The sequence below is a fragment of the Saccopteryx leptura genome, chromosome 12, assembly GCF_036850995.1.
Source record: "Saccopteryx leptura isolate mSacLep1 chromosome 12, mSacLep1_pri_phased_curated, whole genome shotgun sequence".
In the NCBI taxonomy this organism is placed as follows: Eukaryota; Metazoa; Chordata; class Mammalia; order Chiroptera; family Emballonuridae; genus Saccopteryx; species Saccopteryx leptura.
In genome coordinates this window covers 20367284-20392999 of record NC_089514.1, presented here as the reverse complement: position 1 = coordinate 20392999, position 25716 = coordinate 20367284, and the positions used below count along the sequence as shown (strand labels likewise).

The following is a 25716-nucleotide window of genomic DNA, read 5'->3' as shown; positions in this document are numbered from 1 at the left end:
TATATAATTGTCATGCCATGACTTTTTCATATTTTTATTCTTGTTAACTATTTAAGAATGTCTAAATCATTCTTTGGTAGCAGGCAATTAAAAAATAGGTTAGGAGAGCGTGGCTGGATTTGGCCTTGAGAGGTAGTTTGCCTGACCTCTGTTCTGTGGAGTTCAGTTTACTTTTAATACTTTAAATAACTCTCATACTTTTGTTTGTACAAATGGCACCACTTCAAATTATAGAGTGATCATCTCAAAGCTATGCTTAAAATATTGAGAAGCTTTCTGTAACGCTGACAGTTCTCTGAATACAGGCTATTTCTATAAACAGATACTTTTGAGTTCTACCAGAAATAGAACTTTTAATGACAGTCTAATTAAAGAGAAGCCACAGAGAAAAATTATTACATTTTCTTATGCCAAATTATGAATATCTCTAATTAATGCACAGATATAGACACATTGATATGTATATATTTCTATATTTTTCAAAACTAAAAATTTCTGACAACTTCAGGCTCTTCTTTGAGGTAAACCCTCTCACTTAGCTAATAAATCGTGCCTTCATGGCTAGTGATCATCTCTCATAATACTCAAGGAATTATGAACTGAAAATAGAAAGCTCTGAAATAAGAAAAAAATAAACCGCCAAAGTCTATTCTGTCAAATCTTTTCTCATATTGTCAAAAAACAGCTGCTTCTTCCATTTTGTTACTATTCCGTTTCTTCAATTAAAAAGTGATCTAAAAATTTATGAACAATACATTCGAACCCCATTAATTCTGTTTACAGTTCATTACGATTGAGGCTTTCTACCTCTGATTCCATCTCATGGGATATTTAGTTTATCATGTACTAATGATGACCTTACTATTAGGCAGTCTTTACTCATGAATTAATAGATTCAGATTGGTGAGTAAAATGAATCTAAAGAATTGTGTAGGTACTACAGAATATTCTGTAGCTCATTCAAAAGGGCAAAATACCAAATTTTCAATTCCTAAACACTGAGTTGTTTCTAAAAAGAACATTAAAACATACATGATAAGGAATATGCTTTGAATTCACCTGAAAACACACAAATGTCTCAAAATATGCAGAAATGTGTTCCATTATGCATCTCTCTTTGGTATATATTGGCTGTTATAAGTAATGCTTTTTTACCTCTAAATATAAAAATGTGATATTATTTTAACAAAAAACTTTTCTGTCTCCTTTATATCAAGCTTCCTCTAACGTGAACTGCATAGAAATGAAATTAGATGCCTAACAGAACACAGGAAGAATAAGAGTGGAGAGGCTAAGATCACAAACTCTGGAGCAGGATGATGAGGGTTCGAATCCTGCTGCACCCCTTAGCAGATTAATGACCATGACCCAATTCCTCTGTGGCCCCAGTTTTTCTCATCTGTAAATGAGGATCATAACTGTGTTCTACACCATAGGTTACCAGAAAGCACAACCTCATAGTGTTGTAAAGAAGAATAAATGAATTCATGTTTATTTTATAAAACTTTTGATAGTCTTGAGCCCATAATAAGTGCCGTATTGGTGTTGGCTGCATTATTTATCTATTTATTATTTACAGAGACAGAGGGAGAGTCAGAGAGAGGGATAGATAGGGACAGACAGACAGGAACGGAGAAAGATGAGAAGTATCAATCATTATTTATTTGTTTTGACACCTTAGTTGTTCATTGATTGCTTTCTCATATGTGCCTTGACCGCAGGGCTACAGCAGACCGAGTAACCCCTTGCTCAAGCCAGCGACCTTGGGTCGCTGAGCCCACGCTCAAGCTGGTGACCTCAGGATCTCAAACCTGGGTCCTCCGCATTTCAGTCCGACGCTCTATCCACTGCACTACCACCTGGTCAGGCTGCATAATTTAAATTAAAAGAAAAAAACTCTTTAGATGGACTGACATTATGATATTAGTCTTTGTTCTTACCCAGGTTTAGAAAGACAAATTTGGAATTGGCATAGGGAAGTCACATTTTATTTAAATGCTCAATCCCCCCAAACTCCGCATAATTTCAAGCCTGCATAATTATTGTAAAACTCATATCCAAAGCTCCTCCTGACATCCACAGGATAGTGGGTATTTTTCTACTTATGAGCAAAAGTGGTGCCACCATGTGGTAATCACATAAACACAGGTGCCCATGCTTTTGTCTGGCTAGGTTTGAAATTATACGACGTTAGATGAATTCTTATTTTTTTTAACATTTACTTTCCCCCAAAAATTGTATGTATGAAGTGAAACTTTATCAATGATTTCCAATTCAAAAATTTCAAATTTCCATAATTCTATGAAAGAGTAGTAATACATTGTTCTCTGAAACAGCAGTAATATAATTTGCCTCCAATTTGAGTTTGGCAAGTAAAGACATATTGCAGTTAGAACAGTGTTTTTCAAACTAAAGTCCATGGAGTCTGGATTCCCAAGGGAAGCGGCCAGAGAGCAAGTGAGTAGGTGGAACATTGGTTCCCCCATCAGTTTCACTCATTTTTTTTATTTATTGGTTTTCACTTAGATAGAGAAAGGGAAAGAGAGAGAGAGAAACATAGATACATAGTTTTGTTGTTCCACTTATTCGTGCATTCATTGTTGATTCTGTGTGTGCCCTGACCGAGGATGTAACCCACAACCTGGCCATCGTGGGGTGACACTCTATAACCAACTGACCTACCAGCCAGGGCCTTGTGCTGGTTTTCTCTGTTAAGACTATTCATAAGATTTTATTTGAAGAAAGTGTCTGGCTCTTTCCAGAAATGGTTTTGCTTTTTAGAAGCCAATGCAATCCTACAGAAGGGGGTTTTGGTGGAACTTGAAGAATTTCTTTTGTAATAAAGATTTCCTCTGAACTTAAGAAATGACTGAAATCTGATAAAGAAACAAATTGTGCATTGTTTGAACTCCTGCTCCCATTCTGCAGGCCTGAAGAGTCGAGGGCCGCAAAGGAAAGGACCTGGTTTGAATAAGAGAGAAGGACAGGGAAGCCCGTGCTTAGCATTTCTGCCCTTTGCTCCTACTTTCCTGCACCTTTTAATATATGCTATTGTCTTGAATATATTAAGCAGTGAAGCTTTCAAAAAATTTGGTATAGTTAGTACTGGTTAAAGGTAATTCTTTCTTGCTGGAGGGACACAAGAACCAATAAGAGATCTTTTTTCCCCCCTTTCAAAACAGCATAGTTATAAACCTCTGCAAAGAAGTTTTCCTGATAGAAGACTGATAACATATTATTTGAAAAAGTTTATTTGCTAAACAAACAAAATGTGATTTGTTCAGAAAGAATGTTGTTAGAGTGTTCCAGAAAAAATAAAATCTGCTGAGAAAGTTATTTATTCAACCAATATTCATTAAACTTACACTTTTAAAAAAATTAAATTTATATTACATTTCAGATGATGGACAAGACTCTGGAGTGAGAAGGGAATCCCCTGTCTCAGATAGGAGGTTTTCCTAATGAGAAGAAAGTTTAGTTAGACATTTACAAATAGTTGTCTACCGGCCGTCCACCCTGAACGCCCCCGATCTCGTCTGATCTCCGAAGCTAAGCAGGGTCAGGCCTGGTTAGTACTTGGATGGGAGACATTTACAAATAGCAATAATTTAGTATTTCTCTGTCACCTAGAAGAACTATAAATTGCGGGGAAAGATATGGGAAAAGGGACTGTCTCACGTTCGTTGCAATTCTTAGAGAAGTCATCTTGCCCTAAATGTCAAATCAAGAGTGTTCTATGTGGCTAAATACATTAACTTCTTTAGGTTAATACTTATATTTACTATTTTAAAACACTAAAATGTTGCCTCTACTAAAGATTTCACTTATAGGTATCATTATAACAGGTTATATTTTTATCTCAAATTACAAAATAATATGGATTAGTTCCTTAGCTCCTGTTACCTTGAAGTCACATGAAATGGCTTGATCTTGTTTCCACACTGCACGAAGCTTCAGTGGCGCTCTTACCTGGTTCTCAAATAGTCCAGAACCAGCAAACACGGCACTACTTTAGAACTAAGTGGCTATTACAAATGAGTTGGCAGTTCATGTTTGTGTTATGGTTTGTTATGACTGCTTAATTCAAAAGCATATTTGCAGAGAGGGAATTTGAATTAAGTAAATCAAAATAGTAAGGTTTTGATTAAAAAGTTAGCTTTCTGTAACTTAAATGTTGATATTTCAAGGCCTACTGATATTTCAGTCATTTGTGGTTATTTTTGTTTCCTGTTCAGACCCCTGGGAAATAAGAGAATAGTAAATCAAAGCCCAGATTGCTTCTTGCATTTATTTTCTTTTCACGTATGCCATGTATTAGTGCACTTTAAAGAAACTAAAAACATGTATAACTTGAACAGGATCACTTTGAGGGAGAATTGTATTTCTGGACTAATCAATTTAAATAAGTCTTGTTATAGAAATTATGCTTTTCATGTTTGAGAACTTACTAATTCTTTTTCTTTTTCATGATGATGCAATCATAAATATTAATAGTGGAAAATCGGCTAAGAAGAGTTGTATTCCTAAAGTCAAATTTGGGCAGCATTGGCATCAAACTGAGATTGTATTACTTGTTTTTCCATTTACCATTTTTACTGTGAGGCACATTTAAATTTATTAATTTACTTTTTCAGAAAAAAAATAAAAGGACTTTCCCAGACTGAAATAATACTGCACATTTCAGTGAAGAGTACAAAAAAAAAAAAAAAATCAACTATTGGTTATTTTGTATAAAATGTTAAAGAATTTTGATCAAATAACTTGAGATTTTATTTTCTATTTACATTTATTAGTTGTTTCCTTCATTTTCAAATTGAAGATCAAAAAGAAATGTTAGCTTACAGTTTATCAGTTCTGGTCTAATTTTCTAATAATCTAACATGGGGTAATCATTCATGAATTAGGCCTGATTAATTAGATAACCCAGGATTGTGGCTTATTCTTGGTTGTCTACTGAGGCAAACAGCACAGATAAGTAAGTTTTATTTTACCCAGTATTTCCTTAGCCCATTTTTGTCGTTGTGACTTCTCAGCACACTTGATTTTAAAAGGAATATTGGGGTCTGGGAAAGGTGAAATGATCCCTTAGGTCAGTGGTAGTCAACCTGATCCCTACCGCCCCCTAGTGGGTGTTTCAGCTTTCATGGTGGGCGGTAGTGAAGCAACCAAAGTGTAAATAAAAAGATAGAATTAACTATAGTAAGTTGTTTTATAAAGATTTATTCTGCCAAACTTAGCAAAAATCTGACATAAAGTACTTGGTAAGTAATTATTATTATATGCTTTAACTTGCTGTAACTCTGCTTTATAAATTTTATAAAGTAAAGTTACTTCCCTACTTTATAAATCACCATTACTGTGGAACCGGTGGGCGGTTAGAAAATTTTACTACTAACAGAGATACAGAAGTGGGCGGTAGGTATAAAAAGGTTGACTACCCCTGCCTTAGGTGGAAACATTCTTGAGATTTTTTTTCAAATAAGTATTCACTGTTGCCAGAACTCATTCAGTTATCGGTCATTTTATCAATCAGGTAATATTTATCTGGAATTCAGTCAAAAAATATAGTAAGTAACTGCTGTAGAATTTTAACTGGATGAGTGTGTATGTGTGTATGCATATGTACACAGGTGCTTCTAATTTAATTCCATGTCATTCTTATGACTATCTTGTATTCATTTACTCCTTCATTCACTCCCGGTTTGCACGGTGGCATTACTATATGTTTATGCTGAACTAGGTACTGAAACTGTAGCCCTCCTGTCATGGAACTTAGAATAATGATGAAGGGAGACAGTTTAACAAATGTGAGGAAAAAATTGCAGAATGTAAGAGGAAAATGCCATAGGACTTGGAAAGTCATCCTCCACCAAGTCATTTTTAGCTAAGATATGGAGGATAAGTAAGAAGCAGTCTTGACAAATGGAGTGGCGTTGGGTTTTAGGAAGAGATCACGTGTGTGAGGAATCTCCGAGACGCAGGAGCACACGGTGTGTTTAAGGGACTGAAGGAAGATCAGGGTGACTCAAGTGAGGGGACAGTAGATGGTGCTGAGACTAGCCAGACAAGCAGGAAGCACAGCAAAGGGGGACAGGCCTGCGTGTTAAAGATGGGGTCCCACGGATGGGTTTCAGAAAGTGACTGAGGATTGCTTCAGCAAAACAGGCCGTGGTAAGTCGACAGATCTTAATGAATTCAAAAACAATATTTGAATAAGAGTGATATTCAAACAAGTAATGGATTAAGAGTAAGAGTAGAAGGGGTCATTTCTGTTGAGTAGATATAGATAATAAAAGGGAGAGGGGAGAGTCAAGTCTCACTTCCATATTCTCCTCTGGCCATAGTAATTGAGCCCAGCAGTCCTGGAGAAAGAGCAGCACGACACAGCTCAGTGGAGAGTGCCGGCAGTAGTTACACATATGGGTCGCAAATTTGGAATAGATGTTTACGCAGGAGGTAGACTTGTCACCATAAAGGAAGCAAATACAGAGAGTGGACGAGATCACCGTGGAGAGTCCTGGAGAGTTCATAGAAGAGGGCCCAAGTGGGATTCTCGAACAATACCTTCTTTGCCCTTAATGCGTCCCAGTGGGAGTTTCTTAAAAGCAGATCCTTACTTGCTGACTGAAGACTGATTTTGCACTTAATAGGGCTTTGCAAATATTTGCTAAATACAGCTGTGGTTGAAAAAAATAGGTCAACCTGGTGATACTATAAAAAAGGGACTTCAATATTCTTTTAAATACCTACTGTGCTAAACTGTCTCTGATATATTCTTTAGATGGTGTAATACTTAAGAATGTATGCTGCAGTGGAGTTGTGAGGCAGAGGACGAGAGGAACAACATACAAACGAGTCAGTCATGGCCCTGTCCTCAGTTGGCTTTATGATGTAACCAACAGTTTCAGATACTTGGTATCATCAGGATACAGGCTGACGTAGTTTAGTAGAACCAACCTCTCCAGGCAAAGGCTCCAAAAAGAATCACATATGAAAAGATTCATGAAAGATGTTGATACTTGATGAAGTTTTACATAAAGTCCTGCAAAATCCACCAGGGGGCTACACTTTGAGGAAGCCCTGATCATATGTATCTGAGGCAGCTGCGCCACATTCTTTTCTGAACCCTCACCTACTAACGTGACCCCGTGGTGAACTGGACCACGTTCAAGCAGAAAGCAGCAAGTGGGCAGCCTTTTCCATCGGGCAGATTCCAGGGCCCAAAGCGTGGCCCAAGCACTGTTCAGAGCAATGCTTGTTTCTCCTCAGACCTAGAATCTGTAGTGCCCATGTCCTCAGGCCAGTGGTTGTGGGCAACCGTTTCCTTGGTATAAAGAACTTCATTTCCATATAAACTGGCTCTGGACAGCAGTGGTCACGCTGTGTCCAGAGCTGTAGCTGCCATGACTACGAATAATTGAGAGAGTGGAACATGGTTCCAGTTTCTATGCGTTTTTGCAAGTTTTAATGTTTAACCAAGTTGATACCTACCAATTGATGGTGCTGATGGCAGTTTTTTTATGTGTGAAAACCTGAATTGGCCACTCTACCGCTTTGAGGAGCAACATGAACAGACTTCAGCCACAGTCGTGATAGTTGTAAATGGTCAAAATTGTGCATTCATTGAATTTTTCCATCTGTGGGGTTTGCAGATTGTTCACTTAAAACATTCATAAAATGGAAGGCTTTTTGTTTGTAAGCCAGCTGGGTAAGTAGCAACCAAAGCTCCCTGCTTTGGAACATAGGAAAATTCTTCCTGCTTACCTGGAAATACCAGCATCTAGAATGAAGAATTACAAACACTCCAGCTAGATGACCCTTAGTCCTCTGAATTATTTACCAGCCTTGATATTTAAAAGAAAAACATCTGTCACAGAAATTTAATTACAGCTGAACAGGTATGCATGTTGCTTACATAAAATAATTATCATAAATATCCATATGATCTGAGATTTTTATTTTGAAATAAGAAGGTTTTGTTTTCATGGTCATTAAAAGCTGAAAACTTTTCCAAAAAAATTACATGACTTAATAAATGCTAAACAAAAGAACTATTAAAGAACAATTAAGAAAGACACCAAAGGAAGAATGAACAGGACTTTGTAAAATGGTAATTAAGGCTAGTTAATACATAATGTGGAAATGTTCTGAATGGACAGTTGGTGTTGGATAATAATATACATATAATATAACATACATGTTAGCATGCATGTAGAATGTCAGACAAACTGGATAGGTTCAAATAATGTTATGAGGTCTTGAGATCTGTTAAGAAAACATGATTCATTTATAAGTAATGCTAGCACTAATATTTGTTATCATCAACTTCTTTCTAATTTATGTATCACTGGCCACCTGTTCTAAGTAATTTGTAAGGAATTTGCAGGTTCCCAGACGAGTAATGTTGTGAACAGGAATGATTCCATTTCCCCACTGTTCTAATCTGTTGTTAATTTCTCCTTGTAAGTTGATTATTTCTAATTATGATAATCCAGCAGCTGTGGACAGTGCCCTTTCTTTCACATTCAGTGATGTGAAAGGGACTGTAACTTATTAAAACTCAGGGCTGGTATTGTGTTACTATTATTGCTCCTGGGGAGGCCTATTAGCCTGTCACAGAAGATGTAAGAAAAATCCATCATTCCTTTTGGAGTACGATAAGTCTTTGTCACCCACAGTGCAATTAATGTTAAAAATAGAAAGAATGGCTATGATATGATATGATTAGCCAGAGATGAGCTATTGTCCAAGTAACAGGCACTAATCCAGCAGGCCAAAGATGACCTACACAAAACCATCAGTTCGCTGATTGCCATTTCTCTCTGAGTTTGATGAAATATTCATGCCTTCGCTCTCCTCTCTGCAAGCACTATTGATTTCTTGTATAAACGCTGCTATATTTAGTCTAGACAAATGGAATGTGGATTGCTGCTGAATAAATTGGATGAAAGACTGGGATCTTGCCTGCCGCTTTCTCTCAGTCTTGGGCAATTATTTATAATCAAGAGCAGTTTTTGTAAGTTGCGGGTGATTTTTCACAATTTAGTGATTAGTCTCTGAACAAAGGCAAGCAGTTAGACACAATCATTTCTGTTGGGATAGCAGGTTAAGAAGTCAAATTACCCTTTGAGGTTTACAATAGCTGTTTGGAAGAGTTCTGGGACTTTTTATCCCTTATCTTTTTGTTGGGTGGATGTTTTTAGGGGTTCGATGTTTACAGTTCATAGATAATAAGAATACCAGAAGGAAGAAACCCCAGGATGTCCGGAAATTTCTCACTTGTCTTTTGAGGGTTAAATTCTGATTTTTGTTTATTGGCATGTTCATGTAAAAACTGGAGTCTGCCATTTGGCCTTTTTAATGTAAAACTGGAAAATATCATTAACAGCCTTTGCTTTGGGTTGGAATTATACCAACTCTATAAATGAAGGCTCAAAATCTCACATTACTCCGATCCTTGATTGAAAGTTGTGCATTGGATACTGCAGCTAGAGATCTCCTGGGCCGTCATCCTCATTTAGTTTCAAACTTGGCTTAATTAATAGCTTTCCTTGCAAAAAAGACACTGTCCACCAAACCATGGCATATTAATAAATTGTTTTACCATTTGCGTTAAAGTGGCATTTCCATTGACAGAAGCTGCTGATCGATACGTTGAAAAATAACCAGTGTTCACAACCCAAGACTCAGACCGGTCCCCCACCCCACCCCACCCCCCTTCACAGAGGCACGCACACGTCTGTGCACATACACAGTTCAGATGATAAGCAAGGGCATTAATGTTTCATTTAGTATCTGCAGCCTTAACTTCTATAGACAGGATTTCTGGTAGGCTTTCTTGACTCTCTGAAAAGAGCTCTTAAATACACCTGGAATATTAACTTTGTAGTTCCCAACTTAGAACCTGGAAATCTAAGTTACTTACAGTAGTAGTCAGAGCATTAGACGCAATTTGGGAAAATACTGAAAAGTAGAAGGGGAAAGGTGTTCAGATTTCCACCTCAAATCTAACCTTACCTGCTCCGTACCGAGTCAGTCTTTGCTGTTAGAATTCAGAGGCTAATATAATTAAAACCCCCATAGATGGGACATAGTCTGTGAGGGCTGGAATTTTTATCTGTTTTGTTTTACTACTAACCCCAACATCTAGAATCATATCTGTGAATTTAACGTTCTCAGTAAATACATATTGATTAACTTAAATGATATTTATTTAGTATCATAGGGCATACATCACTTTTACTACTGCTTTTTTCATATAATGCTGGAACATTTTTCATGTTCCCATAAACATTATTTTTAAATAATTGCATGTTTTTACACCAAATGGATATGACATATTTTCCTTAGACATTTCCTTGTAGTTTGGCAATTTTAATTAAAATAATAACACTTCAGTAAACAATATGACATTGAACTATTTCTCCCTCTGTTCGTATTATCTCAAGATATATTCCTAGAGTTGGCAAACCTTAATCAAATGGCAATAATATTTAATGCTTCTTGATACATATCACCAAATTGTTTTGGAGAAATTTTAAACCAGTTGGCAGTGTCTTTTGCAACAGATAATTGTCTGTTTGGTCATGTGCTTACTCTATACCAGGGGTCAGGAACCTATGGCTCACAAGCCAGATGTGGCTCTTTTGATGGCTGCATCTGGCTCACAGACAAATCTTTAGTAAAAAATAATAATGTTAAAAATACAAAACATTCTCATGTATTACAATCCATTCATTTTCTACCGCTCATGTTCATGGTTGCAGGTGGCTGGAGCCAATCACAGCTGTCCTCTGGGACAATACCAAATTTTTATTGGATAATGCTTAAAGTACATGGGTCATTGTATGGCTCTCATGGAATTACATTTTTTTTTTTTTATTATTTTGTATTTTTCTGAAGCTGGAAACGGGGAGAGACAGTCAGACAGACTCCCGCATGCGCCCGACCGGGATCCACCCGGCATGCCCACCAGGGGCACGCTCTGCCCACCAGGGGGCGATGCTCTGCCCACCAGGGGGCGATGCTCTGCCCTTCCGGGGCGTCACTCTGCTGCGACCAGAGCCACTCTAGCGCCTGGGGCAGAGGCCAAGGAGCCATCCCCAGCGCCCGGGCCATCTTTGCTCCAATGGAACCTTGGCTGTGGTAGGGGAAGAGAGAGACAGAGAGGAAGGAGGGGGGGGTGGAGAAGCAAATGGACACTTCTCCTATGTGCCCTGGCCGGGAATCGAACCCGGGTCCCCCACACGCCAGGCCGACGCTCTACTGCTGAGCCAACCTGCCAGGGCCACGGAATTACATTTTAAAATATGTGGTGTTCATGGCTCTCTCAGCCAAAAAGGTTCCCGGCCCCTGCTCTATATACAGTGGGCAATACACACACATACATATACATGAGTCACATATATGATATTTAATAATTGGAAAACAGTGCCCTATTTTGACCTAAAATTTGTATTTATTAGTGAAGGTAAATTTTTTGAGTTGTTTAGTTATGTTCCTATATTTTCCTTGTCCATTTTCTAGAAGTTTTAATGTTTTTATTTTCTGATATATAACAAAACATATACAATTTTATTTTCATACTTGCTGCTAATATTTTTACTTGTTAGCCACACAGTGTTGATGATTTATTTTAATACACAATAAATTTCCATTTTTATTGTATGTAAGTAAACAACAAAACAGAACCAAAAGCATATATTGAGGGGGATGTGTTAATGTTGTAAGTCTTTTGGTGAATTATCTCAGTGTATCCTTTTCACAACTCTACTTGTTACTGTTTGCTGTAATTATCTCCATTTTACAGACGAGGAAACTGAGGCCTAGAGAATTTAAATAACATTTGGGATAACACAGTTGGAAGGACTGGAAAAGTCATTTAGAATTTAGAGCAGAAGTTCATAATTAGCAACCCGCAGGTCCCTGCTTTCATAACAAAGCCTTTTTTTTTTTAATTTTGATTTTTGGTTCCCCTAGTGTTTAAATCTTTTAAGTTATTTTTTATTGCAAATTAGATGACATCTGTTTATTCTGGATCTCTGCTGTCCTTCTATTTTTCCCACCACTCTGGCTGACTCTCAGTGGTGGCTGACCACTTTAGAAGAGCCATGCCTTCTCGTTTGCCACGGTTTTCCATGTAAAATCCCTAGTATCTTTACCTAAACTTGTTTTATTGAACTACATAATTTAGTGAACTACATAATTTTCTTGATTCTTATGGGCAGAGGTAATGTTTGAAATACTGAACAACCAGTTCACCGTAGATACTGCCTCATCAGAATGGAGGCCAGCCATAAACAACTGATATCTCTGACGTATCTACCTTGTCTGTGAGTTTTTGTGTTCACCCAACTCTGGAACTTGCCTCCTGGAAGTTTTGCTAAGAACTTTATACAATTATCTAACTGAATTTGTATCAATTTAAAATAACTATAATTATTCTCAGAGTATTCGTCCGTTCTTCATTCAGTGGCTTGATTGAATAGGTGTTTTAAGCTTCCTCACAGTTTTTCTGCCTTGTTTCGTTTAGGAGTAAGGTAATTGTCATAAGGTCGTTACCATTTAAAAACCAGCACACACACACTAGCCTGCTTTCCTTCCGTTATGGTTGGCTCCAGTGCCATGGTTGATTCACTAATCTGCTCACCATTACTCACATTTTAGCATTTAGATTTGTATTTTTTCTATTCTGGGTCCAACAGCCCTACAACTACATTCTGTAAGTAGCTTTAACTTCTAAAGAAATATATCTTAGAATGCACCTTTGGACTCCAGTTACAAATAAAAATGTTTGCAAGTGTACAAATTTGATTGTGTTAGAAGTTTTCAATACGGTGTACAGAGGTATGTGTTGTAAAATCGGTCACCTGAAATCTGTATAATTATATTAACCAGCATCACCCAAAAAATGCAATTAAAAAAAAGAGCAGCAAGGGAAAAATGTTCTCTCTTGAAATAGGACATTGTTTCCTAAGTAGAGTTGCATTTCTGGTTTTAAGTTGACTTGACTTTTGTAAGTGGTCCAGTAAAGTAAATTTTGTGGGTGTTTTTGATACCAGGGCATAACTGGAGTCATCTCTTTGAAAAGGGGAAATGGGAAAGATTCACGGCAGAGTACAAGTTGCTGCGGGGAAATGAGCATAAGCTACATTTTATTAAAATTGATACACAGAAGACCTTTTATCATCATTGTAAAAAGATGACTAGATTTGTTGATGGAAAATTTTTTGTACAGGGTCTAGTGTCTTCCTTTTGGTCTGCATCTAAATCAGCGTGCCTATTTCCTATCCTTTATCATCCCTTCCATTTTCTCCCGTTTCTCCAGTGGATGTCAAGTCAGAGATTCCTGTGGGCCTGGAGCCCCTCTCACCTTTAGACCTACGGACAGACCTCAGGATGATGATGCCCGTGGTAGACCCTGTTGTCCGTGAAAAGCAACTGCAGCAGGAGCTACTCCTCATCCAGCAGCAGCAGCAAATCCAGAAACAGCTCCTGATCGCAGAATTTCAGAAACAGCACGAGAACTTGACACGGCAGCACCAGGCTCAGCTTCAGGAGCACATCAAGGTAGCAGATGTTTCCCTGCCTGTGACCCTTCCCCTCAGTGAGCCTGGACCACGTGGGTGGGTATCAGAAGGAGCGCCAGGGGGAGGGTGCACTGAGGTGAACACGGGGAAGCATGGCCGGAAGGAAATTGTGTAAGTGCCAGGGGTGCCTACTCAAAACCTGCTTTGCTTCTTGGAGGGGCTTCTACCACTCTTTTATCCTTTATTTGATAGCATCAATCATGGGGAAAGTAGCCTCCCGACCTTTTTTAGTTTCTCTTCTGTGTGATTTTCTTCATCTGCCCCATTTACTTTCTACCAAGAAGAACCATGAGCCTTAGAAGACTCATTTTATATTTCTAAAGAATCTGCTTGTATTATCTTTCAGAAAGGATAAATTCGTCACTTAATTTTTTGCCCTAGTTATTCCTTATGGAAAAGACCTCATAATGCATACATTCAAAACAATAACAAAAAGCTCAAGAGAATTACCTATGAAAAAACTGGTGGTTATTTTCAACATTTTTATATGAGTCTAATAGATTATAGATAATAATTTATTGAAAGAATATCATGAGTAGCTGAGGATTTCAGAATCAAGTTGTTTAAATTATTCCAGGAGGAGAAATAACTTCATATCCTAGAATTTTTTATGATGGACTATTTTCTTGTCAGATCATTTTAGATGTCTATGTATCTATTTCTTTTTTTTTTTAATCTTCAGAAATAAGTATTCCTTTAGCTTTATTTATAAAATAGCTTTTGGCTTTTTGACAAAGACATTTAAAATAGCTATTATGGTCTAATTAAAAAGATGTTTATTTTTTATTTATTAATTTATTTATTTTTGTATTTTTCTGAAGCTGGAAACAGGGAGAGACAGTCAGACAGACTCCTGCATGCGCCCGACCGGGATCCACCTGGCACGCCCACCAGGGGGCAATGCTCTGCCTACCAGGGGGAGATGTTCTGCCCCTCCGGGGTGTCGCTCTGTTGCGACCAGAGCCACTCCAGCGCCTGGGGCAGAGGCCAAGGAGCCATCCCCAGTGCCCGGGCCATCTTTGCTCCAATGGAGCCTCGCTGCAGGAGGGGAAGAGAGAGACAGAGAGGAAGGAGAGGGGGAGGGGTGGAGAAGCAGATGGGCGCCTCTCCTGTGTGCCCTGGCTGGGAATCGAACCCGGGACTTCTGCACGCCAGGCCGACACTCTACCACTGAGCCAACCAGCCAGGACCAAAAAGATGTTTAATTTGAATTTATTACGACAGTACTAAAAAAGAACACATATAATAAAAAATTTATGTTATGTTCAACTTCAAAATGATTTAAAAGTTATGTTATTAATATGACAAATTGTCTTATATCATATTATATTTTATTATAGATGCTTGAGCTATTATTACTCACATAACAACAGCACATTTATATAGGGGTTGATAGAGATAATTTATATTAATATTATATAATTTTACCACATTAATATCACAGTGTCTGAGAAGGTAAAAGTTCTGTCTTCTTCCCTATGTTCCTGTTTTTTAAGATATTTTCTTAAACTGAAATGTCTATTTTATCTTATTTTTCAAAACAACATTCTTCAATACCTAATAGGAACCGTAATGAAATTTTTCTTTTACTAGTGAATTTACTAAAAGAACCTTTGCAATGTATTGAGGTAATAGGATACCTTACAAATAAGAGGAAGGATTTTGCTTGGGGTGTCACATGGAATCAGTAGATCATGACTATATTTTATAGTAACAGGAAACCTTCATTAAAATTATAGATTTGCCTGACCAGGTGGTGGCGCAGTGGATAGAGCATCGAACTGGGATGCAGAGGACCCAGGTTCGAGACCCTGAGGTCACCAGCTTGAGCGTGGGCTCATCTGGTTTGAGCAAAAAGCCCACTAGCTTGAACCCAAGGTCACTGGCTCCAGCAAGGGGTTACTCGGTCTGCTGAAGGCCCGCGGTCAAGGCACATATGAGAAAGCAATCAATGAACAATTAAGGTGTCGCAACGCGCAATGAAAAACAAATGATTGATGCTTCTCATCTCTCTCCGTTTCTGTCTATCCCTGTCTATCCCTCTCTCTGACTCACTCTCTGTCTCTATAAAAAATAAATTAAAAAAAAAAGATTTTAGATTTATTTTTGAATGAATTTGAAGCATTATTATCTGACCTATGAAACAATAATAGGAAAAATGATGCCTAGGTCTCCTTTTTCATTCTGGGCAAGTTAAGATAGCAGTAATGATGAGTAAAATTTATATTTTCCTGTGGTTCATTTTGCTGTTAGTGGGTGAAGCATGTTACCCTCATACAGGGCAATATTAATGTTACTCCTTTCTTTAAGTACTTACTTCTTTTATGTTTGATGCCTTTTGTAATTGTAAAAATGAATATAATATTTAAAATGTATTGTTTCATTTTACTCAGAAAATAATAGAAGCAAGTAGGTAATGAATTGTTACTTTGGCATAAAGTAACCCGGTATGTTTACTGACATGGAAAATATCAGAAAGGAGAGGCTCTCTTTGAGAGAAAAAGGATTCTGAAGTAGCTACAAGGGAAATATAATGTTTAAAATGATTTGTTTTCTCAGAAACTAAAGACATACTTAAAATTTCCTTTCTATGTAAGAAGTTTCCTGCTTTTCCAAATATCTATTTTTTGTGTGTGCTTTTTTATGGGTACAGCTAAAAGTTGATGCTTTTAGCATTCATTTAGATTTTATTTTAATGAAGAAGACAGTGCATGATGCTTTACTTATATTAGAATTTTGAATCTTTGGCTTCTATAATAACTATCTGTTGAGTTAGCTGCATTTACCCCATTTTTGTACTTAGTAAGCTGAGGCGGAGAGAAAGACTCTCACCTGGCCCAGGCCGCACACACAGCCCCTGAGTTAGTTCCAGTATTGGTAGTCCTGCCTTGACCGTCTCCACAGCTACGCCATATTGTGCCTGTCTCCTAGACCAACGCACCTGAACATGGAGGAATGAAGCCTTGTTTCTATTGTTGTTGTTTCTTTCCAGCCTCATTTCTACAGTCTTCAATAATAAATGATGGCTGTAGAAACTGAGGGTTTTTTTCTTTTTAGAGAGAGAGACAGAGAGAGGGAAAGACAGGGACAGGCAGGCAGGCAGGAAGGGAGAGAGAGAGAGATGACAAGCTTCAATTCTTTGTTGTGGCACCTTAGTTGTTCATTGATTGCTTTCTCATATGTGCCTTGCCCCAGGGGCTGCAGCTGAGCCAACTACCTTGGACTTTACTCCAGTAACCTTTGGGCTCAAGCCAGCGACCCCACCCTCAAGCTGGTGAGCCTGTGCTCAAGCTGGCGACCTCGGGGTTTCCAACCTGGGCCCTCTGCGTCCCAGGCTGATACTCTGTCCACTATGCCACCACCGAGTCAGGCAGAAATGGAGTTTTGAGCATTTCTAGATTCCTAAGATCAATTAAAGTTCAATTCCATTTGGACTATAGATGAAGTATTTCTAAATCCATTTGACCGATCCCAATATCTGTACAGAATTAGCATTTAAGGCAATTTAAGCAAAGTTATGAAGTTTTCTGTTACAATGGAATATCTAAAGACACCCCATTAAGGACTGGTGTATCAAAGCCAAAATGCCAAAGATTTTAATATGAAGGGTTTTCAGAAATGCTTCTAACCCTGTTCTCCTGGCGGTGGTGAGGCCGGCATGGTTAACCTACAAAATTGGCTTCCTCTTGCTCCAGAGTAACCCTGATGCCATTCCACAATGCCTTTGATTTTGGTTCTGTTACCTTTGAGCATAAATTTCATAGCTTTGGGTACCTACCCAATATAAACAGAACCTTACACTAATATCATTGATATTGAAAATTAAACATAGTAATAATAATTAAAATTATTATAGTTAAGACCTACAAACTAAATTTCATGGACATTATGGACATGACGTATGAGGACAGTTATGTCTCTGTCGTACATATGAGGAACCAAGGCTCTGAGTGGTTTAGTAACTTGCTTAGATCTCATATATAATGTCAGAATCTAAGTAGAACTCAAAGTCTTTAGTTATTGCTCGGTGGGCACATTACTTTTATTCATAGGTATCTATGTCTCAGTGTGACAGAAAACTGACATCTCACAACAGGTGTTTAGAATGTTTCATATTCATGTTATTCATTGTTTGAAGTGAATTCAAGGGATGCAGACAGCCAAACCATAGTGCATCAAAGTGCAATGTAATGGAAGTGATTTCCTCTTGACCAGTCTCTAATCTGAAGTTTTTTGCGCACTGGATGAACAAACTAGTCTTCTGCTGTTTTGTGAAAAGAGCCTATTATGGATAATAGATTGAATCAATCTATTGATAATCTTCTCTGTGAGATTTTGAAATTCTTAACATTTATTCCATTTCAGGTAGACGTCCTTAATGCATTTCACATCTTTCTGTTCAGTTGATTTTCACATTATCTCTTGGGATAGGAAATGAAGATTTCAATTGTTTATTTATAATGTGAGAGGAGTGGTAATCTAGACTTCTGGGCAGTTCCTGCTTTTGCCAGTTTTGTGTATTTCCCTGTACAAAAAAAAAAAAAAAAAAAAGCATTTCTCAGGAGACTAAAGATCTGAGTGAATTTGGTAACATCTTTTGACAGGGCGGAACAGGTAATGAAGCTCCTTAAGAGCTACTTTATTGATGGCATCAAGACCATCTATGGCATTAGATGCGTGTCTTTTGATTTTAATAATTTATCCAAAAAAAAAAAAAAAAGTGGGTTAAAAATGTAAAAGTAAATAACAAGCAAGTTCCGAAAGCTCGTAGCATTTCGATTTTGGTCAGTGATGACAGTGAAGGTTAAAGAAATTGCACACTCTCATGTCTTTCTCTTCTCGCAAGTTGCAACAGGAACTTCTAGCCATAAAACAGCAACAAGAACTCCTAGAAAAGGAGCAGAAACTGGAGCAGCAGAGGCAAGAACAGGAAGTAGAGAGGCACCGCAGAGAACAGCAGCTTCCTCCTCTCAGAGGCAAAGATAGAGGACGAGAAAGTAAGAGGCACCAGGGTAACAGATGGACTCTCTCCCCTCACCTTTAGCCGATCGCCACGCAGCAAGAAGCCCGAGAAAGAGTGGAACTAAACTTGTCAAAATTGTCTGCGTTTTAACTAAAAGAAATAAATAAATTACAGATCCCAGTGTAAAGCTTTGACCTCACCCATCAACTCTGGGCCCTCAGTCTGCAAAACATCTCAGGAAGTAACCATGGTGTTGTTTGGCAAACATACTAATTTCTGGGGGGGGGGGGGGGGTTGATTTCAAAAATAATGTTATCATAAAGCAATCTAGCTATGCCATACTGTCCACATTTCTTCACTATCCCTTTTTTTTGTGTGCAAGTAATAATTGCTCTGTAAGGCAGGCCTTGCCCCCAGGTAGTTAGTCTCTGAGTACCAAGACTTTGGGAAGATTGAAGGCAGAACATTTGTAAAAATAAAAAATCTATCCACAAGAGGGAGACAGATCCAAATAATTGCCCTGTCTGAGGTCAGTTGAAAATCAGGGTGCAGTAAGGTTTAAAATGGGATGGTTTGAACTGCAATTGTTGGCATTATTTGTTTATGCTTAGAAGAGTTTTTTACAAAGTTAGTTTTTTTTTTTTTTTTAAATACTGCTTCAAAAAGGTCATTTAATGTGTTTAATCCCTTGTATAGTTCCCCAACAATCTTTAAAAGATTTTGAAAAGGTAGCGTTTTGTTTCTCAGCAGTATTTTTTAAAGCTTAGAAAGAAATTAGTATTAATTCTGGGACTTTCCTTTCTGCAAAAGCAATTAAGGAAATCATTGAAAATTGGCAGTTTAATCAGTAGTTACAAAACCTTACTATGCCATTTTCTGAAGCCTGTTTAGACTCTGGTTTCTTCTTTTAATAGGAACACTTCATATGCTGTGACCAGTGGTGTTACTTCTTACTTTTTTTTTTTTTTTTTGCTAAGTACTTTAGAAGTGTTCAGGGATGGAACTCCTTAGTCAACATCTGTATCTATGTGTGTGTGTTTCAGGGGCCGTGGCAAGCACAGAAGTAAAGCAGAAGCTTCAAGAATTCCTGTTGAGTAAATCAGCAACGAAAGACACTCCAACTAATGGAAAAAATCATTCCGTGAGCCGCCACCCCAAGCTCTGGTACACGTATGTTCGGGGTTTGGCTCTTTCTGTCCCCCGGGGTTGAAGAATACAGGTTGTGCATCCAGCCCACCTGGGCACGAATCTGGGGCTTGCTAGTTCTCAGCTCTGTGGCAATGGGTAGAAATGTCGAATTCTCTAACATCCAATTTCCTTCTCTGTTAAAAAAGGATAATATTAGTCTCGGCCATCATGGCTTGCTGGGAAAGTTCTATGAGATAAGGTGGTAAAATGTGTAAGAGAGGGCGGGGCTTAATGAAGTTAGCAGGGATCATCATGAGGGGCAAGAAGGATGTATGTTCTTTGCTCAGCTGTGGGATGGGGCCTAGAGATGAATTTATACTTTGCATTTTTTTTTTCAGCTGGTGTGTCTGATATCTTTACAATAATTTTTGAAGATTTGACATGTTGAGATTTCATTTTACTTGGCTTCATAGAAGATGGAGATCTGAGCTATTTTTAAAAGTCCAGAGGATTATATTTTATTTTAAATTAAAAAAGGAAGACAGGGAGGAAGGGGAAGAATGTAAAGGGTGGTAACTAAATAAATCTTAAGTCTTCAGTGACTGATTTACCCCATCCAGATCGCCTTCTTTTTCCCACTCTGTAAAGTGAGAGTAAGTTGACTTCTGATGCACAAGTGGGCAACATAATACACTGTGCTAATAGAGTTTTTATAGAACCAGGTTTTCCCAAGTCCAGTGAAGAGATACTATACAATACACAATTCTTTCTGCAAAATATGAAGCATGAGGTGTTTTGAAAAATCAGGACAAAACTTCTAGGCAAAGCATATTGGGATAATAGACTCATAGATAATAGTTTCCTTTCTCTCAAATTTATAAATATATTTGCTGAACATATGACTTAATATTCACATAGTTTTAATCACTCACATCATAAGGATAAATATTTGATTACTTTGTTATGCTGAAACTGTAAACATCCCAGGAGTTCTATTTGAAGCATTATTGTACTTATAATTCTATTTTATAAGTATCTGCTCTTCTCCGCCTCAAAAATAGTTAACTGACGCATATTTCAAAATGGTGTATGAATACTCTATAATGGTTTTCGTCACTTCTATCATGCAGGTCAGGACACTTGAGAAACCAACGTCTAAAGGAAATTTCAAATGTTCAATCAACATCACAGTCCTTAAAAAACAAAAACAGTTTTATTACCTAAAATCACAAACATCATTTATAACTAATACATATTCTTTCTAAATTAAAGCCTGTTTTAAGAAGAGATTTTTTTAAAAAATGGGAGAGAACTATAGGTAAACAGCCTGTCAGCTGAAAATTCTTTAGCTATTCCTTTGGGTTTATTAATCATGACTCAAAAATGTTACTTAGCAATTATTTTTTGTACTGAATTGAACTTCAGTAGAGTCCAACTCCAGATGACCATAAATCATTAAATTACGGAATCTGAATTTAATACTTTTTTGGGGGGCCAGTATAGCTAGATGAAATATCTTTAAACCAGTTAATTCTTGAGAACAGGATTCAAAGGAATACTGGGAGAGTGATCACTTTGGTGGTGATACCATGCCTTATTCAGTCTTCTCTTCATTTGCAATAGAGATGTGTATATCCACTGGCTAGTCTGCATTCAGTCCTGTAAACTCTTCTCCAGTATTTATGCAGAAAAGCAAAAACATTTTGAAAAATTAGTTTTGCATTGAAGAAAGATGTTGTCCCCAGTTCTTCATCATCTTTTTTTTATTAAGATTTTATTTATTGATTTGAGAGAGACAGAGAGAGAAAGATGAGGGGGTGAGCAGGAACCATCAACTATTTTTGTTGCTTCTCTTATATTCCTTGACCAGGCAAACCCGGGGTTTTGAACCAGCAACCCCAGCATTCGAGGTCGGTGCATTCTCCACTGTGCCACCTCAGGTCAGGCCGTCATTCCCCAGTTCTTAACTTTGGACTGCTGTAAATCAGGAGACCCCAGGCTGTGGGCACAGTTCTGTCTTTTCAGGAGAAAATTTTCTCATGTACTTTCTTTCGTGTGCTATCTAGCAATTCTTAAAAATGAAATGCTTCTATATGTTGTTTTTTACCTTGGTTATTCTAGTGTTGAGTGACAAGGAATCAGATGATGACTTTTTCACTAGTATGGTTCTTAAGAAAACACACACAGTAATCTCAGATTATCACGACTCTTGGGCTCTTGGTAAATTCTCTGTTCGGTAAAACAAACCTTTCTACGTGACTGTGTGACCAAACACACAGTGGGCATTCTTGGGAATCCTGCATCACTGCATACACACTGCTATAGTGCACTTGGTTACTCGAGGCTGTGGTTTGTACACACTGGGAAGAAAGAACATAAACACAGCTGAGACACATGTACAGCATGTGCAACTGATTATCGCTGACCAGCATGCAGTAGAAACCCCGGTACAAATGGTGAACCTTCTTTTTCTCTTGAAGGGCTGCCCACCATACGTCATTGGATCAAAGCTCTCCACCCCTGAGTGGAACATCTCCATCCTACAAATACACATTACCAGGAGCACAAGATGCAAAGGACGATTTCCCCCTTCGGAAAACTGGTAAGTCGGTTTGCTCTTCCGTAAAATACCTGTCCTTGCATTTTGCCTCTAGAAGAAAGTCAAGGGTTTTGGATCAGAGTTCTTATGCCCTCTGCACCTCTGCACTCAGCATTAGCAAGTATGTGTGTGGTCGTGGCCATGTGCACACACACATACACACACACACATACACACACACACACACACACACTTCCCTATTTTTACATCTGTGGATTCAGTATATAATCAAAGTACTTCAAAGTGTATCATATTTGGATTTTAGATTATCTGATTAGTCATAAAGAGTGGAATTAAGGAAAAATAGAAATTTGATTTTTCGGAAAATTGTGGTCTTTTCCATTAATGAGGACCTGCATAGTTCTCACTATTTATCTGATTTTCTGTTGAGCCTCAATCATTTACCACAAAAACGGGAATAATAGATTTCTGTTTCCTCACACACTTTTAAAACCTTGTATTTTCATTGTTTAAGTGGTGAGAACAGATAAGGCCAAAGCTACCTTCTGAGTAAGTGACTTGCCTGGTGTCTCCCAGATTATAGGAGAACTCCAAATGAAGTCTTATTAAAATATGCTTAGGGAGGGGGGACAGGCAAGCTTCTGTTCGGAATTTAGTGAACAGTCCTTCGGCTCTGAGGGCTGGGTTTGTTTTTACCTCCTTTTCTCCTTTTTCTGCCTTCTGATATTGCATATCTAATATATCGTATGCTCTTAACATCTATAAGAAATGTATTTTAAAACTTTAGCAAGATATAAGCTTAAATAGCATTGGTATACATTTTGTTCTAAAGCTTATGATTTCTTCCAAATATAGCTCATGAGAGAAAGTTGTAAATTTGGAGAATGAGATATCCACAATTGATTTGAAAAGGTATTCAGTGAAGATAATTTGGTCCATTGTATTTTCCTCAGGTCTAATTGAAGTGTAGATCAATGTAATTTGTATCTGAAATCTACTAAGATAAAATGATTTAAAATAATTATGTTTATTTTCCCAAGCAATTTTGAATAATTAAAATGAATATGCATTGGAAAATACACACGCCAAAGCTATTTTCTCTCATATAATTTACCTGTAGCATGATGACTACTTCAAATCAATCACGAATAAGAATTTATTACCTAATATCTATTTGCCAGACACTAGGGAAGAATGGTCAGCATTACGAAGCAATCCATGTCTCTTTATTATAATAAACCAAAGATTTTTGCATTTATCCTGTAAGAACAATAGGTCTAGTAAAATACTTCAAGAAGAGGATTCCAAGGGAAGAATGAGTTTTATGTATTGCATCTGAATTTCACACTATTATCTAAAACTCATATTGTCTATTCTATAAATAAACTTCTCTGGGATTTTTAAAAGAAGAAAGCACAGAGTGAGTCTCCATGTATTTTTAAAACATGAAGTAGAGTTTATGAAAATGGATCCATAAAGGACATGAGTTTTAGAATGTGCAGTCTTTGATCTGCAGCCTTGACATTTACACACACCAATGGCATGTGTAGGAACTATTGACAGAGATTATGTGAATATTGCCCCAGGTCTCGGGGCAGTGACTGGCATTCAAGAGCCCACAGAGTCACTAAAAGGAAAGAAAACACAAGTCCCCTTATGGCAGGAGGTTACTGATGAGTGATATAGTTACATTCACAGAGAAAAACTTCTACCCTGCTGTGCACACGGCCTTTGAATGTATCCTTACCACTGGGAGATTGAAAACTAACTGCAGTTATGGCGTTTGGAAACCAGTCAGCACCCAGAAAGAAAATCTGATTTTTTTAGATACTGTAGGACAAGTACTAAAAGCCCATACTTTGTGTCCCACTGTTTCCCTGAGAACAGTTTCGAATTTTCCTCTGTGAAGAATGAATTGCAAGCTGTTGATTTATTCTTTTAGAAATTCTCATCCACAACAAAGTTCAAAGAGAAATCCTGCTCAGGATACAGGTTACAGAGTTTCATTCAAATCTGTACTCATATGAAAGACATTTTGTATGTCAGTGTGATATATAACAATAATGGAAAGATACCGCTCTTGTTTTTCCAATTTTCTGTGTTTTCCCAGTACTTTAAGATTCTTCCTTGTATACTGAAAATCTGATACTTATGAAGTGTCAGGCTGTTGCTCTGTAGAACCAAATGTTTTCTAGCATTGTGCCAATAAAGGTCTTGAACAACCATTAATACTTTTCTATTTCTATAGAGGCTTCAAAATATTCCTTAATTTAATTCCCATTGTCTAAGAAAAGTATGACATAATTAAATACAGATGCTTTCCACGCAGTATCTAAAATACTTAGAGAGACCCTAAATTAATTAGAAATAGGCAGAACTCTTCCATCTTTTATTAAATATAAATATAATCCATTTGGTATGTTTTTAATCCACTGCGAGACGGTTTAGACATATTTGTACTGAAATGCAGTCAAATAATGATTTTAATTCAGCATTTGTTGTGTTTTAGTGACTCAAGAGTTAAACATGTGACAATTGGGTAGACTGCATAAGAATTTTTGCAGAAAGCTAGGTACATTATATTAAATGAAATTTAGAGTCGTGGCATTGATCAGATAGTGTAAAAAAGAGGACAGTTATAATCAAGTCAAGTTTTTCTGTTGGATCCTGATTATCATCCTCTGTGGTCTACTTGAATTTCATTGAACCAAATCTTAGCTTGAAAGGAAGTTGTTAAATAAGCTGGTTCTATCTTTTGATCTGCATATAACACTACATACTTTTAGTTTCTTTTTAACCTCCACCAGTACCGAATTGCCAGTGTATTATATATTTGCAAGACTTAAGGGAATAAAGCTGGAACCAGAGTCCGAAAAGCCTAATGACCTTAAAAAGTGGCCCCAAGGGTTGTCCCTTAAGCATTGAACACAATTTCAAACCTCTCTTGACTTCTTAGGACCCAGCCAGACAGTGACAACCTAGGAACAGTCAGCCATGGCACTTTCATTGCCTGCAGAAATCTGACCTTTGTCATGCAAAGTGGACCTTTCACTTCCTTTCCCTCAGGAGAATCATAGTTGCTCATAGATGTTGAGCATTTTGGAAAACACCAGCCTAAGAGGAATAGTTGGCTCTAATCAGGGCCATTTCCAAAATCACTTCTCTTGAATGTAAGAATTGAGTCTTCTGCTCCTATAACAACAAACATAGAAGACTTTCATCGTTGGTTGTGAAGTTGAGAGTAATTGTTTTAATGATTTTTATTTATTGCCCTAATTTCAAGAAGCACTTCCCTTTAGAATTACACTCTATGATTGCTTTCATTCTATAACACAAGGATTTGTTGATACTGAAATTTGGAATATTTTACTGAACCTTATGGTTTGGCTGCAAATTACATCACGCTGTAGTAGGTGACCCCCTCCCCAATATAGTATAATGTTGGACACATAATCGACTATAAAATAGGGAAAGAA

At 37.5% G+C, this 25716-nt stretch overlaps 1 protein-coding gene across 5 annotated transcripts in view; it reads left to right on the top strand.

Moving 5' to 3' along the window:
- The window catches only part of HDAC9 (histone deacetylase 9), a 1019027-nt gene that overhangs the window by 500532 nt on the left and 492779 nt on the right, over positions 1-25716 (top strand). For 2 of the 5 annotated variants that reach the window (XM_066354134.1, XM_066354133.1), the window contains exons 4-7: positions 13328-13569; positions 18436-18586; positions 19596-19722; positions 22161-22282. In XM_066354134.1, coding sequence (XP_066210231.1) covers positions 13328-13569; positions 18436-18586; positions 19596-19722; positions 22161-22282 — 642 coding nt within the window. The remainder of the gene's footprint in view (positions 1-13327; positions 13570-18435; positions 18587-19595; positions 19723-22160; positions 22283-25716) is intronic. The other 3 variants (XM_066354138.1, XM_066354136.1, XM_066354137.1) reach the window with 2 other exon arrangements.